Below are 15,895 nucleotides of genomic sequence, written 5' to 3' on the forward strand. Positions count from 1 at the left end.
TGGGCCTACATTTTAAAGACCCACATATGTGTTCCATTGACCATGCATGTATGTAGGTTGGAATTATACCATAACGTGACATATTACACTGATGAGAATTATACTACATAAGTGTTCCACTTTCCTTCATCTCCATATTTTATGTCCCGCTTTCCAGCAGTCTATTTTCTTCTTTTTCTTATATATTATCTAAGTACGTTTTTTGCATGTACCGTACTGTATAAATGCCCCAAGCATTTCAATTTAATTCAATATACAGTAGTGTATTCCATTCAAAATCCTAACATCTTTATAAAAGGATATAATTTGCATGAGATCAAAAAGAGCTGAAACTGGGATTCATAATGGATTCTACCATTAAAGGCAATTTAATTAATACTAATTTTTAAAATAGAATTGCAACTCTTATAAATGATAAAAAAATAACCGAAAAGGAGAAGGCTCTTGTTTGCTACAGTATATGCCAAGTTGCTTATAAACATATGAATAGACACCTGTGTACAGATCACATCTGAGGTACCTTGGATATATGCAAATATGGATTTAAATTAGCATATATCCCAGGTATCTCAGATATGCTCCTTTTTACTTATGGGTGTCTCTCCACATGTTGTATAAAGGTGTGTTTGGAAGGCCAGTGGAACACCCATTAGGGATAACGAGGTGCAAAAAACACATTTATTCTAACACTCATTAAGGTTAACGCAGACAATGTTCTTTTTCTATTGAAGAGTGTAAAGAGTGTGATACCTCTGTCACATTGCAAGACCTTGTGTCCCATATTAAGGCAGGAAACTCTACTTCTTTACACAGGGTTTATTTACAGGGGTTAAATAAACACAATAACTGGTCCATTGTCCCTTTAGTGCAAAACAAATCATAAAATAAATACCTACTCCTATTCAGGAGTCAAACTGCCCAGGAGCTGTAGCCCTCAATAACTGGTAGCCGTAAAACGTGTACTACTATATGCCACTAATATAAACAGTCTTTAGGCACATTAATATATTTAGTTCTTATTTGTTAGGGGGCTCGGCCCCACAAGAGTTCTGGGAATGCCTCTTCACTGTAGTTCCAATGTCCTGGACATCCCTGCTTCAGCGCAGTCTCTCGTCCTTCATTCCTCCTGGAGTTACAACCCAGGCAGTCGAAGCAGACTCTGTGATCACTGTCCAGTGAGCCTAGGGGGACTGTGCGAGCCTCTTCCTTGCTGGGGAGAACTATCTCCCTCTCCCCCTTCTCTGGGGAAAGCAGGCTCTCAGAAGGCAGCTTTCAGTCTTTTAAACCACTTCTGTTCACTCAGGAGACTAGGTTGATTAACTCCATTGCTGCACCTGCAACAAGCATCTCCAGGGGAGATTAACTGCTTGCATGCTGGAAAGAAGACATATTTGACTACAATCCAGCACACAGAGACAGTGACTATAACAAGAGGGATACCTGTTAACACACTAGGTATACATGAACAATATGCTTTTTTCCAAGGAATTTTAGGTGTATTAACAGGTTTCTCACATGTTATATATATATATTGTATATATTGTACATATTGTATATATATTGTAATTATTTTGTACCTAAGATGTAACTCTAAATGTATTTTTTCTTTAAATGAATTATATAAATAAAACATATAGTTTTATGGGTACCCAACTAAATAGGATCCACGCTCCCCAAAAAGGTATATTCAAGATCATTTTCTAGAATCAAATATGACTCTACAATAGCGGGGTGATATGCCTTTGCTAATGAGAAATTTAATGACCATTGTTTATGCATACAATTAGCTTTGTGGATATAAATTAATCTCAGGAAAATAATGTCTGTTACTTTTTGTTTGGTCTACGCCCTGCTACCTGCTTCATACAGATGCAGCCATCGGCATTAGACCACTTGACTGGGAATATCTGTGGTTATCATGCAGTAACTCGTGAGATGGTCCAGAGCACGCTGAAATGGACCATCAGATTAACCCACCGGGGGTTCCTTTATTTGAATGGGACTAATGCTGTGTGAATGTTACCGGTCTGCAAATCCCATTCAAATGCAGGGACACCCGCTGTGTTAATCCGATGGGCCATTTGTCTGGCTGCAGAAATCTCGCAGAAATCTCACAGAAATTTTGCAGCGTTATTGTGAGATAGCCACAGATTTTCCAAGGCAAGTGGTCTAATACAGCTGCATCTGTTGATCTAGTGGTTACCTCAAATACAAAGAACCCTTTATAAAACTTTGTGTCAGTTTCATCCCTGACATGTCCTGGTAACTCTCGCTCTTAGGGCTCGATTATATCAGATGCCGCTGAGCGGCAGCCCGGTCTGGTGATGTCACCTTCACACTGGCGTCGAGTGGCATCTTGATTATACCAGGGAAACTGCAAAGCGGAGACAGGGAGGCGTTGCTGTGAGCAGTTCGCCCTCATTGGCTGGAACTGTTCACGTGACGCGGCTTTTCCAGCCAAGAACAAATCTGTGGATGGCGCCAGGAGACATCCGCCCTGCAGTTCCACGTGGTGCACATGCCGCAACAGGTATATAAGCGCTGCTATTGTTTTTTTAATTGTTGTTTTTCAGTATTGCGGCGCTGCACGCGTTTTTCTGTATAATCACGCCCATAGTCTGCATTTTCCCTACATGTCCACCGGAAGTGCTGTTGCTCCTGCCCTGAATTGAGATCCTCTCTGTGGTTACACCTGCCGTGTATTTTTATCATATCTGCCTGTCTATTTAATTTTCCCCTTGCTGCTACTCAGGTGTCTGTTTATACTGGTTACAACTGTACCTGCTATGATTCCTGTTTTGTTTGTATTACTGTTGCTATTCCTGAGTTCAGTCCCTGTCCCTGAGACCCAGAAGACGCCACTTCACTGTCTGTCTTGAACCCTGCTTGTGCCTCGTCGACGCCACTCTACTGCCTGCCTTGGACCCTGCTTATGACACCAAAGACACCACTTCGCTGCCTCCCTTGAACCATGCTTATGACCCCAATGATGCCACTTCATTGACTGCCTTGGACCCAGTTTATTTACGCCCTAGCTTTTGTCTCACTATTCCTCCACTGGGATACATTCCAGAGCCCGTACAGAAATTCAATTTTCGCAGCGGTCTCAATGAGCGACTTAAAGACGAATTTGCATGGGTTGTACTCAGGGGATTAGAGGATTTTATCAGTTTATGGATTCAAATAGATCAAAGGATCACTGAAAGGAGATTGGAGAGACATGGGTTCATGCCCAACAACCCCAGGGTTAGAAATACTAACATCTCCAGAGCAACTGTGGGTCCAGTCCCTGAAGTCGGGACAATACAAATGGGCACCGTGCGAGAGCCTATCTCTTCCTGAAGAAAAGAATAGACACCATTCAGAGGATCTTAGCATATATTGCGGCAATTCGGGGCACTAACTCGCCAATTGCCGGAATATATCCATGCAATCCTCTTCCCAGTGTCCCAGGAGAAACCAGCTGCATGCCATTTCTAAGATGTTCTCTATCTCTCAAGGAAAATATGACAGTTCCCCTAGACATCCACACCTTCTTATCCCTGCTATTCTTGGGGGGGAGGGGCATTCACCATTTTTCAATCATAGCAATGATTGACTCTGGAGTGGGAGAACATTTCATGGACATTAAATTCATTAAGAATCATTTGGCACCTCTACCAAAATAGGTGCCAAACTGGGTGGAATTTGTTGATGATTCTCCCTTGAACTCGGGACCTGTCACCCAACAAAGCTGCAGTTTGACCTTAGTCATAAAACCCAATTACCAGGAGAAGATATAATTTAATCTTATGTCTTCCATCCCATTTTTTGGTGATTCTGGGGATTCCATTGCTCATGATCAATAACCCACTAATTGACTGGAAGACCCAGATACTCACCTTTCCCTCAAATTTTGGGTTTCACTCAACTTTTATTCCTCGCTTTCTGACTTCTGATCCCATTCCGGCGGTCATAGATGAACTTGTCGTACTACGAAAAGTCTAGGAGACCCTTCAAAAGACACTTCATGAAGCCCAGACTTGAAACAAGAAAGCAGCATACCATCATCGCAGACCATCCTTAAATTTTGCCGTTGGGATAAGGTCTGGCCTTTGACTAGAAACCTATGATTGAAGGTGCCACCAATAATTTGGGTAAAAAATTCATTGGCGGATTTCAGCATTCGTAAATCCTGTGTCCTTCGAATTGGAACTCCCAGCGTCCATTAAGTACACCCTGTCTTTCATGCTTCTTTACTGAAAACATTCTAGGAGAATCCTTTTCCTGGACATAGCCTTCCTTTCTGATCCTGTCCTGGTGAATAGTTCATTGTGGAGAAAATGTTGGACTACAGGTTGCACAGAGGAAAACTCCAATATCTAGTGCACTGGGTGAGCTATTGTCCAAACGAGAGATCCCGGGAACCAGAAGTTTTTGTTCAAGCTCCATGATTGGAAAGGGCCTTCCACTAAAGATATCTGGACAAGCCTAAAGAAAGATCATCCAGAGAATGCTCTTGAGAGGGGGGAAAATGCCAAGTTCATCCCAGACATGTCCTGGTAGCTCTCGCTATAAGTCTGCAGTTCTCCTACATGTGAGACTCCTCCCCTTGATGAAGCGTGTCATACACGCGAAACATGTGTTGGTGAAGTAGGACGTCGCCTTTGTGACGTCACGGAGGGAGCAGGAGACTGCTACTACACGACTCACATGAAACATGGCTTGTAAATGGGCACAATGGGCATGATATCTATGTCCTGAATAGTTATGTCTGTTTAAACAGCTGTGTGTCCTAGCTTTTTGCTGTCTGGAACCATTGTAATCATGATTTGAGATTTTGGTGGTAACAGTTAAACAATGACTGTGCTAATATAGCACGCTACACTGATAGCTTTATTCACTGCCATACACATCTAAGCGTTCCAGTTCAGTTGAGACATCAGGGAGACAATATAGCATTTAGGGGGTCATGCAGTAAGTGGCAGAAAGGCACTTCTCGCCCGTTTCACGCCAAAAATGCATACCCCTATTCATTAAGGGGCAAAAACTTGGCGAAAATGAAAAAAACCGCCAAGGTGTTTGGCGTTTTTTTTTTCCGCCATCGGCGCGGCGAAAAGGCACTTTTTGCCGCAACTAGCCATTTTTTCAACCACGCTCAATTCTAGTAGTGGCGAGTAGCTTTGCGCCACTCTAGAATGGCATTTTTCACGGCAATCCGGCACGCCACAAAAAGTAGGCAAGTTGATGGTGAGAGGCTGCGGATGAGCGGCGGATCGGCACTTAGAAAAAAATCAGGCCTTTTTCCTACCTGGGATTGATGCCGTGGGTCTCCGGAGCTGATACCATTAATATCAGCACCGGAGCCCCCCGGCATGCACCCGAGTCAGGAAAAATGCATTTAAAGCCCACTTCATTACATTAGCGGCTCACCGCTAAGGCAATGAAGGGGTTAAGCCACCGTGCCAGGTTTGTTGTGGGTAGCAGGGGTGGGTGAATGGGGTATTTGGCCCTTGTTTCTTGTTTAGGGCTTGCGGGGGGGTTGCGGATGCACTTAACCCCTTCACGACCGTAGCGGTTAATACCGCTACGGTCATGAAGGGGTTAAGCCCTCCCGCTACCTACCTGCAAGCCCTAAACAAGCAACAAGGGTTTTTGTCACTTTTTTTACTCACCATAACTTAACTCAGTATGGTAAACCCCATCCTTTAGCTTCTCTGCATACCCAGTTTACCAGCCCCACACTGATGAGACCCATTAAGGTCGAAACAGCTGTCTGTTGGTTGGTTTTCTGGGTATGCACATTAACCCTGGCTGTGCTCAAAGCTGTGACCATGCAACAAGCTTAAGCCTATAGGGAACCATGTTAAAAATGGTTTTTGAAGCAAAAAGTGGCACTGTGTGCTCATTTGCATGTCATTTCCCAGAATCCCTTGCTGCTGTGTGGTGGGCGATAATGGTGAAAGGTGGGGTTGCAGACCTGCCTAAGACATGCAGATGAGCATACAGTTGTATTTACATTTATATATATATATATATATATATATATATATATATATATATATATATATATATATAATATATATATATATATATATATTACCCCAACAACCCCTACACCCCCCTAACATACAAACATATGCACATCAATGATACTAGAGGCCGGCGGGGGCCCTCGGGTGTTACCCGCAGGCCTGCAGTACCAATTCTGTGCCCCCCCCCAATTAATGTCAAACACATACATACTTATAAAGAAATACCCCCCCCCCCACCCTAACACATACAATACAGTAATGGGCACAATTACTATTATCCACAAATGGATAATAGTGAATGTGCCCATTTTAAATACATAAAGAACAATAAATACATTAAATACATGTTGCACTCACCCATGTCCGGCTGCCACGATGAAGGCCATCCTCATCTTCCTCCTGCCCATGCCACCTCCGCTGCTGCAAAACAGAAACAAGAATAAAAACAGCCAATGTAATGTCCCCTAACCCCTTAATCACCATAGCGGTTATTAACCGCTACAGTAATTAAGGGGTTAACCCACCCTCACCCACCAGTCGGGAGGCGTACATACCCTCCCCCACTAACCCCCCACCCCGTGAGGCCTAACCACCCTCACCCAATACCCAGTCGGGAGGCCTACCCACATACCCTTGGGGCCAATACCCCCTCACCCCACCCCCAGTACCCACAATAAAAACAATACACAGCCCCACAATAAACATCATTCTATTTATTAAATACATAACCCACCCCCTGTGCCCCCCCATAAATACATGATTTATCCTTTTACATACAGGGTTCATACCCCAGGCCCACGCGAGTCCCCGGTGGGACTGACGGGTCACCTGACAGACCTACAGGTTATCAGCAACTTATTTCATACAGGTTCTGGAGGCCTGTTGGTGGGTCCTGCCAGGCGCCATGGCCCACCAGGTGGTCTCCGCGGTGCCTGTGGGGCCTTGGGTGGTTCCCACGGGGGTCTGGGGACCTACGGGTGGGCACTACGTGTCCGCGGTGCCCCCACAGATGTGGGGCCACCGGTTCTTCCCCGCACACTACGGGTCCGCAGTGCCCCCAGAGATGTGAGGCCACCGGTTCTTCCTTGCAGACTACGGGTCCGTGGTGCCCCCACAGATGTGGGGCAACCGGTTCTTCCCTGCAGGTGTCCCCCGTGGACCCACGCAGCCTGATACCCATGAGATACCCGAGGATACCGCAGGTGGTCTCCAGAGGTCTCACGCAGAACCAAAAGGAACAAACCCTGAATGTAAAATAAATAAACCTGACCTATACATTCAATACATAAATCCCCCCCCCCCCTCCCCAACACCTACAGTACAATAATGTGCAAAATAACTATTATCCAGATAGGGATAATAGATTATTTGCCCATTATTAAACACATTAACTAGCATTTTAAAATAAATAAGGTACTACTGACCTCATCAATAAGTAGCCCCCGTCGCCAGCAACATCCTTGTCCTCCGATGCCCACAAAATACATAGCCAATACATAGCCAATACATTGCAATTACATTCGATATCAATTAACCCCTTAATCACCTTATCGGATAATTACCGCAAAGGTAATTAAGGTGTTAAGCCACCCTGGCACCATACCCACCCTTCACCCATTCATTTGTTCAGTGGCTTCATCATTTCATCATGCAACTATATATACATATATATATCTATATCTATATCTATATCTATATATATATATATATATATATATATATATATATATATATAGATATATATGTATATATAGTTGCATGATATATAGTTGCTTTCCCTCTGTTGTTTTTATATATATCTATATCTATATCTATATCTATATATATATATATATATATATATATATATATATATATATATATATATATATATATATATGTATATATATATATATATATAGATATATATAAAAACAACAGAGGGAAAGCAAGTATATATCATGCAACTATATATACATATATATATCTATATATATATATATATCTATATAGATATATAGATATATATATAGATATATCTATATATATATATATATATATATATATATATATATATATATATATATATATAGATATATCTATATATATATATATATATATATATATATATATATATATATAGATATATATATAAAAAACAACAGAGGGAAAGCAACCTTTTAAATAGCACACGAACATAGATGAAAGTGTAACAAAATAAATTTTATTAAAGTGAATAAAACAGGGGATAAAGTTAAAAGGTGAGGGGGGCTCAACACTACCTAGACAATGTGGACCTAGAGGCAAGGGTCTAAGTTTAGATCCAAAGCAAGACATGCACAGGACACAGGAGGCTCTATCTAAGCACACCTGTATAACAATCAACCTACACTGAGATCTTGTGACCACATGAAAAATTACCATATAATTTGTACAATGGTTGCATAGTGTGGGTTCACAAGTTGTGAAGGTAACAGAGTGAAAAATACGTCACCAACAGAGTGAAAAATACGTCACCGCTCAGTGTGTAGATGTCACGGGCAGAAAGGTAGGTCAAAACTCCATGTCAGGTGGAAAAAGGTAGGGGCCCCCCTCAGCAAGACTCCCACTCCAACGCGTTTCGACTGGAAACTGTCTTCTTCGGGGATTCACTATATATATATATATATATATATATATATATATATATATATATATATATATATATATATATATATATATATATATATATATACACACATGATGAACCAATAAAGAAATAAATGTAGAAGGGTTATCAAAAACATGTCTATTACAAATACCTCTTCTCCATACAGACACAGTACAATAAAATCAATTTCCTTAAAAAATTCAATCTCATCTTCCAATTAAAATCCTCAAATGCCAATCAAAAGCCTCAAATGACAATCAAAACATTGCATTTACATTGTATACATGATGCATACAATCTATGCACCATGCACACTCTGCCAATGAATGTTAACAATAACATATTCCAAACAAAATACCAATACATCCAAACAAGTATACTATTTAAACCAATCCAGTAACCATAAATCAATTAGCATTCATTAATTAAATCACTAAACAATTTAAATTCCATCCATAACAATTAAAGAATTAACTATTTCAATCGTTAAACAGAACAAGTTATCCTCAGACAAAATATAAGTACCAAAAAGAATACAACATACAAAAGCAAGCCTCACCCTGACCTAAAGTACACCATACAAAAGCAAAAATTACATCTATCTAATTTGAAAATACATTACACACACATTTATGCATAGCAGCATAGCCAAAAACATTTTAAACACAGCAAAACAAGCTTTAAAAACAACATCATTTCTTACCCTGTATGTATATATCGATCTAGACATACATACCAGTACATACATACATACAGTGGCAAGAAATGAGATACCAAAAAAAAAAAAAATACATATAATAAACCTAAAAAAAAATGAACAAGTTAAATAAAATACATTTCTTTTGTTCACTTACCATTACTTGACCCACTCACCGACTCGTTGAACAGCTTACTCTCGAACCAATCCACGCAGAGGAACCCATAAAATAATAAACCATAAAATAATAAACATTAAAATAAAAAACAAATCAATCCATGGGTCTTCTATTTGTAATCCATCTTCATTCTTCTTTCTTGTATCTTCTTCCGGTCTCTTCTGGGGTCTTCTTGTCTTCTTCGGCCACGCCCTGGCCTTCTTCTTCTGCAGGAGGTCATTCCTCCTTTGCATCTGCCTTCAAAATGAGACGACATTGGCTTCTATAGGCCTATGACGTCACAGTTTCGTCATATGGTTCCCACGGCCCTGATTGGGCCGTGAAAACCATGTGTTTTGGCCGATAAAAAAAAAACATGTGGTTTGGCTGAGAAAAAAAAAATGATGACGTCATTTAAAGGCAATGAAAGCACAGCCAATCAGAATGGCTGTGCTTCAATTGCCTTTAAGATGATGTCATCAAAAGAAAGATGGCCGGCCTCACATGGTACGGTAGCCACCATATTTATAGTGGGCACGTCGTGTATGGGACGCTATAAAGATGGTGGCGACACTGCCACCCGATGACACATACCGGGGCCTGTAACTCGGGAAGCAGGGGGTCCCTGGTCCACAAAGCAATGCGGTTCAGCTCACTGTACACTATTATTAAAAATACATTCATACTGCTTCGTTACCATAGCACATAGCTGCAAAGGTAAGGAATGAGTGTTTATTGATATGTGTGTCTTATTCATACTGTAGATGTGCAGAGGGTCTCCGGAGCTGAACCGCTTTGGTGTTAGGTCCGGGGACCCCTGCTTCCCAAGATACCTTCACCTTTAGGGGGTGCCGGTATCCCTCTGCTTTGTATTTATTCCACGGTCACGTGATCGGGACATTTAAATGCAGAGGGATACTGGCACCTCATAAAGGGGCCTGTGTCTCGGGAAGCAGGGGGTCACCCGGACCTGAAACAAATGCGGTTCAGCTCCGGAGACCCCCTGCACATGTACACTATGAATAAAATTGTATTTAAAATAATTTTTAATGTGCCGATGTTTGCGCCGAGAAAGCAGCGGATCTCTCTCTGCTGCAGACACATCTCGGCAGGGGACGGCTCCTCGGCAGCTTCTCGCCAGGCAGCCTGTCTCGCCACAGGTTACTCGCCATTATTTCAAATAGTGGTGGCGCATTAATTCGCCAGGGATTAGGCCCTTCCTTCATACAGCGAGTGTAACACGCCAAAAACATGGCGAATTCAAACCCTGGCGAATGCCATTTTCCGCTGCTTAGTGCATAGACCCCTTAGAGTGGATACTTTTGAATCAGGGTTTAGAGCACCATAATTTGATTGACATATTCACTTTGTTTTGCAATTATGTTACACAGAGCTGTGAATATATGATGCTTATGTATTTAACCCCTTCATTCATGCTATCCCTTATATTAACTATTCACCACCATACGTTTGATTACAACAGCGCTAATAGAGTGATTTTTGTTGTTGCTACTATACAGGTCTTTTTCATGGTGTTATTATCCTGTGCATGTCTGCAGCTTTAAAGGACCCTATACCTATTAAGGAACATCAATACTATACATACTTACCTAGGGTTCTTTGGACTCCACTACGAGGATTCTATATGATGATTTTAAATATTTGAGTGTACTATTATTATGATGTATTAAAACTTTATTATTTTTGGTTTTTAGCCCATCACCTCTGATTGCTATATACCTATCTAGCAGTTAATTAAGCCAGAGGCTAATGTTAGCCATCTCGTACTTACTAGGCAATGAGTGCATAATCTAGGGATGCCTTATGACCCTATCTCTTTGGGTTTTTGTTTTGTTGTCCCCTACATGTGCACCAGAATTGCTGTTGCTCCTGCACTGACATAGGATCCTCGCCATTGTTTCTCGTGCCCTGAATTTTGATCCTCTCTAACTGCCTATATAAACTTCCCCTTGCTGTTATAGTACTCAAGTGCCTGTTTATAATGTTTTCAACTGCACCTGCTATGGTTCCTGTTTTGTTGCTACAGATGCAGCGGCCGTTATTCGAACAAATCACGGAGCCATTTTCGTGTGCGCTGCTGTACTCCACGCAGCATTAATGCGGCCAATCGCCCCAGGCACACGTGTTTATCGCGGTTGCTTTGTTTGAATGTCATTGATTGTGTGCAATTAAATGCAATGAAATGAATGAATTGTAATGTGTACAGTACTGTGCTACTGTGTCATTTTCAGGTGTTTTAAAACCAGAACACTAAAATGCCATTTTCTGCACTCGCCTGAACTCGCGTCTAAAGGCGGTACGGTTGGAAGAAATCACGCACCATGACGTTGGTATTCCAAGGTATAAAACGCGTGAAGTGTTTGAATAACGGCAGCGGCATCTGTATGGCTGTTTCTGTTCCTGATTCCAGTGTCTGTCCCTGTCCCTATTCCTGTCCTGTTTATGAGCCAAGTACCTGTCCCTGTCCTGTTCTTAAGTCCTGTTCCTGCCTTTTACCTCTGCTTGTGACACTGATGACACCACTTTGCGGCCTTCCTTAGAGCCTGCTTGTGACCCCAACAATGCAACGTCGCGGCCTGCCTTGGATCCTGCTTGTGACCACATTTACGCCTGCACTTTTGTCTCACTGTTCCGGCCACTGGGATCCACTCCTGCAGTACAGTAGATTTCCCCTTGACACTTTGAAAGGTAGAGACATAGGGGCTCATCAATTACTACAGTACATCTCTACAACTTTTCAGTAATTAAGATATTATTATCCAGGTTGTTTAGTAATTTAAGATTGCCTTTTTTTTAAGCCATCATACACCATCTAAAGAGGGTAGAAGTAGCACAGTACTAGCCACCTAATATATCTTTTCATTACAGTTATTTTTATTTTCTGCATAAAATGTATGTCTAATGGATATAGAAAAAAGTTTTACTTTGATCTGACATCATTTAGCAGTCTGAGCAACTGACATTTAGTATTTAAGAAAAATTATTCTTAAAAAGGCATTGCACACTACCATATAAAAGAATTGCTTAAATAAAAAAAAAAGAATATTTACTGTGCAGTATATTTATTCATTTCTGAAAATATGTTAGTAAATGTGGCCTGTATATATTGATAATATGAACATGGTTTATGTACACAAAGGAATTATAATTTCACATAAGTAAAATAATATACATACCTATTCAGTGAATGTCTAATTAGCTTTATTATTCAACATGTATCTTCTTGCCTAATATGATTGTGTTGCTGTTTGCTCCATCTGGTTGATTATACTCAAAATTTTAATATTATTTCATGGTACACTAAAGACAGAAAATGTCCTTTCAGAAAATCTGAATAATGCAAATCAGTGTTCGTCAGTTCTATGATTAGTGTCAATGCTAAATATGTAATTTTATTTACCTGCATAAATCTGTTCCTGGAAAATGCTGTGATAATCTTGAATGAAGGAGTGGGATTAATCGTAGATCACACCATCTTTTTTCCCATCTCATTCCCGGTGACGCTGGCCATGAAGAACATGATAATGTGTCCTATGATATAAATGCAGTGAGCAGTTAATGAATCTTGCATTTTTTTATTTTATATAGTTAAAAGACATCTTACTATTGTCATAACTGCATCTTATTATTTGTACACAAATGGTATTCTATTTTTGGACTTTATATGCATTGTTGCATATCAGTCTACACATATCATTGATAAAGCTCCTTTACTTACAGCTGGGCAAATGGATCAAAATGAGAGATTAATTTTAGTAGCATTCAAAGAACACACCTAAGAGATACAGGTGCAACTATCAGTTTTTGCCCAACGTCTAAGGAAAATCCAAAAGCATATCGCAAACTCTCTGCAGCATAGTACATAGATGCTGTAATGGCCCATCGGATTAACACAGCATGGGTCCCTGTATTTGAATGGGACTCACAGCCCGGTATGATTCACACATCATGAATCGCATTCAAATGCAGGGACCCCACTGTTTTAATCCGATGTTCCATTACAGCATCTATGGACAAAGCAAATTATAGAATAAAGGAACCCCTAGAGGGCGAGTGTGTACCCCACACCAACACCAAGGAGGGTATAGGTGATAACACTAGTGTGATATAATGTAAAACTCCAATAAAAATGGTAGTTTAGGGGTGTTGCTAACTGAGAGTAGATAATGTATTCAGAGAAGGCTCCGAAACGCTCTGACTGGACATGGCAACCGACCTCTCCAACAAGCCTGGGGCACCAGGGAGTGACACTGGACGTACCCTACGTACATTTCACCTGTTAGGCTTCATCGAGGGACCCCCGACCTACGTACATTTCACCTGTTAGGCTTCATCGGGGGAACCCCGATGAAGCCTAACAGGTGTTTCGGAGCCTTCGGTTGTGTTAAGCACAACGCTCTGACATTGATCCAAGTCAATTTTATATGCAGCTCTATATCAGCTAAAACTTGTATAGGTTCCATTGAGTCTAAATGAGCTACAGACTAGCTAAGACATATAATTTGTTGAGATACTCCACAAAAACTGTAGTTACTAACTTACATGCAGTACGACAGATCTAGAGGTTCTTGTTTACTGAACCTATATTTCTGGTGTCAAGTGTGTGAGTATCTTTTAAGAATATCTGGCACATTATTTCTCTCAGATATAGGATCCAGCATCAATATAGCAGGATACCAGAAAGTTCAATGCTAACTGGAACACTCCACTCGTTGTATACCAAGTAGAAAATTTAGCAATTATTTTTCTAAGATGGCCAGGTATATTTAAGAAAGACACTATACATCATTGCTAATATTAGTTCACCAATACAGATCAATAAGTTCAAATTACTGAACTTGTTTTTCTGGTGATAATTGTGTATGTCGGTTCTCTAATTATCTGGTTTATTACTCCTCTTAGACATACTGTAGGACCCAGCCTTTTAAGAAGGATACCAGAGAGTTAAACAATTGACTCATATAGTCTATTCCAGTTTGTCAGTATACTGTATAAAATATATAGAATATACACAAGTGCATACATTCAAACCGATATATCCTACATTGTTAGGGGTCTCTGCATATTTAGGATCTTTTTCTCATCACAGACACAATAGTGTATTCAGGGAATCAGCTATAATCAGAGTTAATTCAATAGTATAACTGTGATCACTAATCAAGTCAACAGCTGATTTATCCACTATAACTACTAGCATTCTGATTAGTATACCAATCTCTCCCTGTCTTAATTTAGTTTAACTGATTTTATCATTTGGTTCATGTTTTGTGTTCACTTTACTACAATTTTTTTTTTTTGTTTCAAATGTTTTATTGTTTTTTTTCAAAAGATATACAACATAAAGTAAAGTGAGTCAAGCTTTTGGGAAGAAAAACGAAACATACTGGTAGGCATTGGGTCATCAACGAGACCTGGGACACTGGGGACAATTACGAAAACATACATATTAATAGATAGTTTTACAAATAGTCCAACTTTCATATTTGTCGTTGTACACTTTCCGCTTCTTTATATGGAAGCAGCTGCTTCCTAGGATATCTCTTTTAAGTTAGCGTAAGAATAGAAGAGAGAATGTATGGGGAGAAAAAGAGAGGGGTGGGGAAAAGAGGGGGTGGGGAAAAGAGGGGAGGGGACAAAGGGTGTGAAGGGTTACGGAAGTCTGGGCAAGGTAAAATTAGGGAGAGAGGAGGGGAGAGTGTTTTTTCTCTCCCCCCCCCTCCTTCCGTCCCTCCTATTGTTACAGGAAACCCTATTCAGGTATTTCTGTGGCTTATAGTTCATGGTTTTCTTAGTCTTCTGGCCAAATCTCCCAGACCTTGTAGAATTGGTCTACTCTTTGATTAAGTTGTGCTGTAAGGAGTTCCATTAGTTTAATTTCTTTAATTCTACGTAATACAGTTTGTGAGATCATTCTCTTTATTTGAGGTTGGAACCCATCCGTAGGTCTCGAAAAGAGCAAGGTCAGCGGGTCCATCTCCACCTCCGCCCCCAGGTGGTCCCAAATCATGGTTTGGATCATGATCCAGAACCCCTGGATCTTTGGGCAGGTCCACCAGATGTGAGCCATATCTCCTCTGTGTCCGCATCCCCTCCAGCACAAATCTGGGGATCCAGGTAAAATCTGGCTCAACCTATTCGGGGCGAGGTACCATTGGAATAGAATTTTATATATGTTTTCCTTAATGGTTGTACAAATCGATGTTTTAGATTCGGCTTCCCAGATATCCTCCCAGTCCTCCCTATCAATTTCAACATTCAACTCTTCGGCCCATTTCAACATATAGTTGTGGTTGGAGCTTTCTGCCTTTCTCGCCTTTCCCAGATATATCTCTGAGATCAAACCTCTACAGTAGTAGCCTCTTCTGCATAGTTTTTCA

At 40.7% G+C, this 15,895-nt stretch overlaps 1 protein-coding gene across 2 annotated transcripts in view; it reads right to left on the reverse strand.

Annotated features, from left to right (window-relative positions):
* The window catches only part of SNTG1 (syntrophin gamma 1), a 918,236-nt gene that overhangs the window by 146,000 nt on the left and 756,341 nt on the right, over positions 1–15,895 (reverse strand). For both annotated transcript variants that reach the window (XM_075584465.1, XM_075584466.1), the window contains one exon: positions 12,919–13,049. In XM_075584465.1, the coding sequence (XP_075440580.1) occupies positions 12,919–13,049 (131 nt within the window). The remainder of the gene's footprint in view (positions 1–12,918; positions 13,050–15,895) is intronic.

This window comes from Ascaphus truei, chromosome 2, assembly GCF_040206685.1.
Source record: "Ascaphus truei isolate aAscTru1 chromosome 2, aAscTru1.hap1, whole genome shotgun sequence".
NCBI lineage: Eukaryota > Metazoa > Chordata > Amphibia > Anura > Ascaphidae > Ascaphus > Ascaphus truei.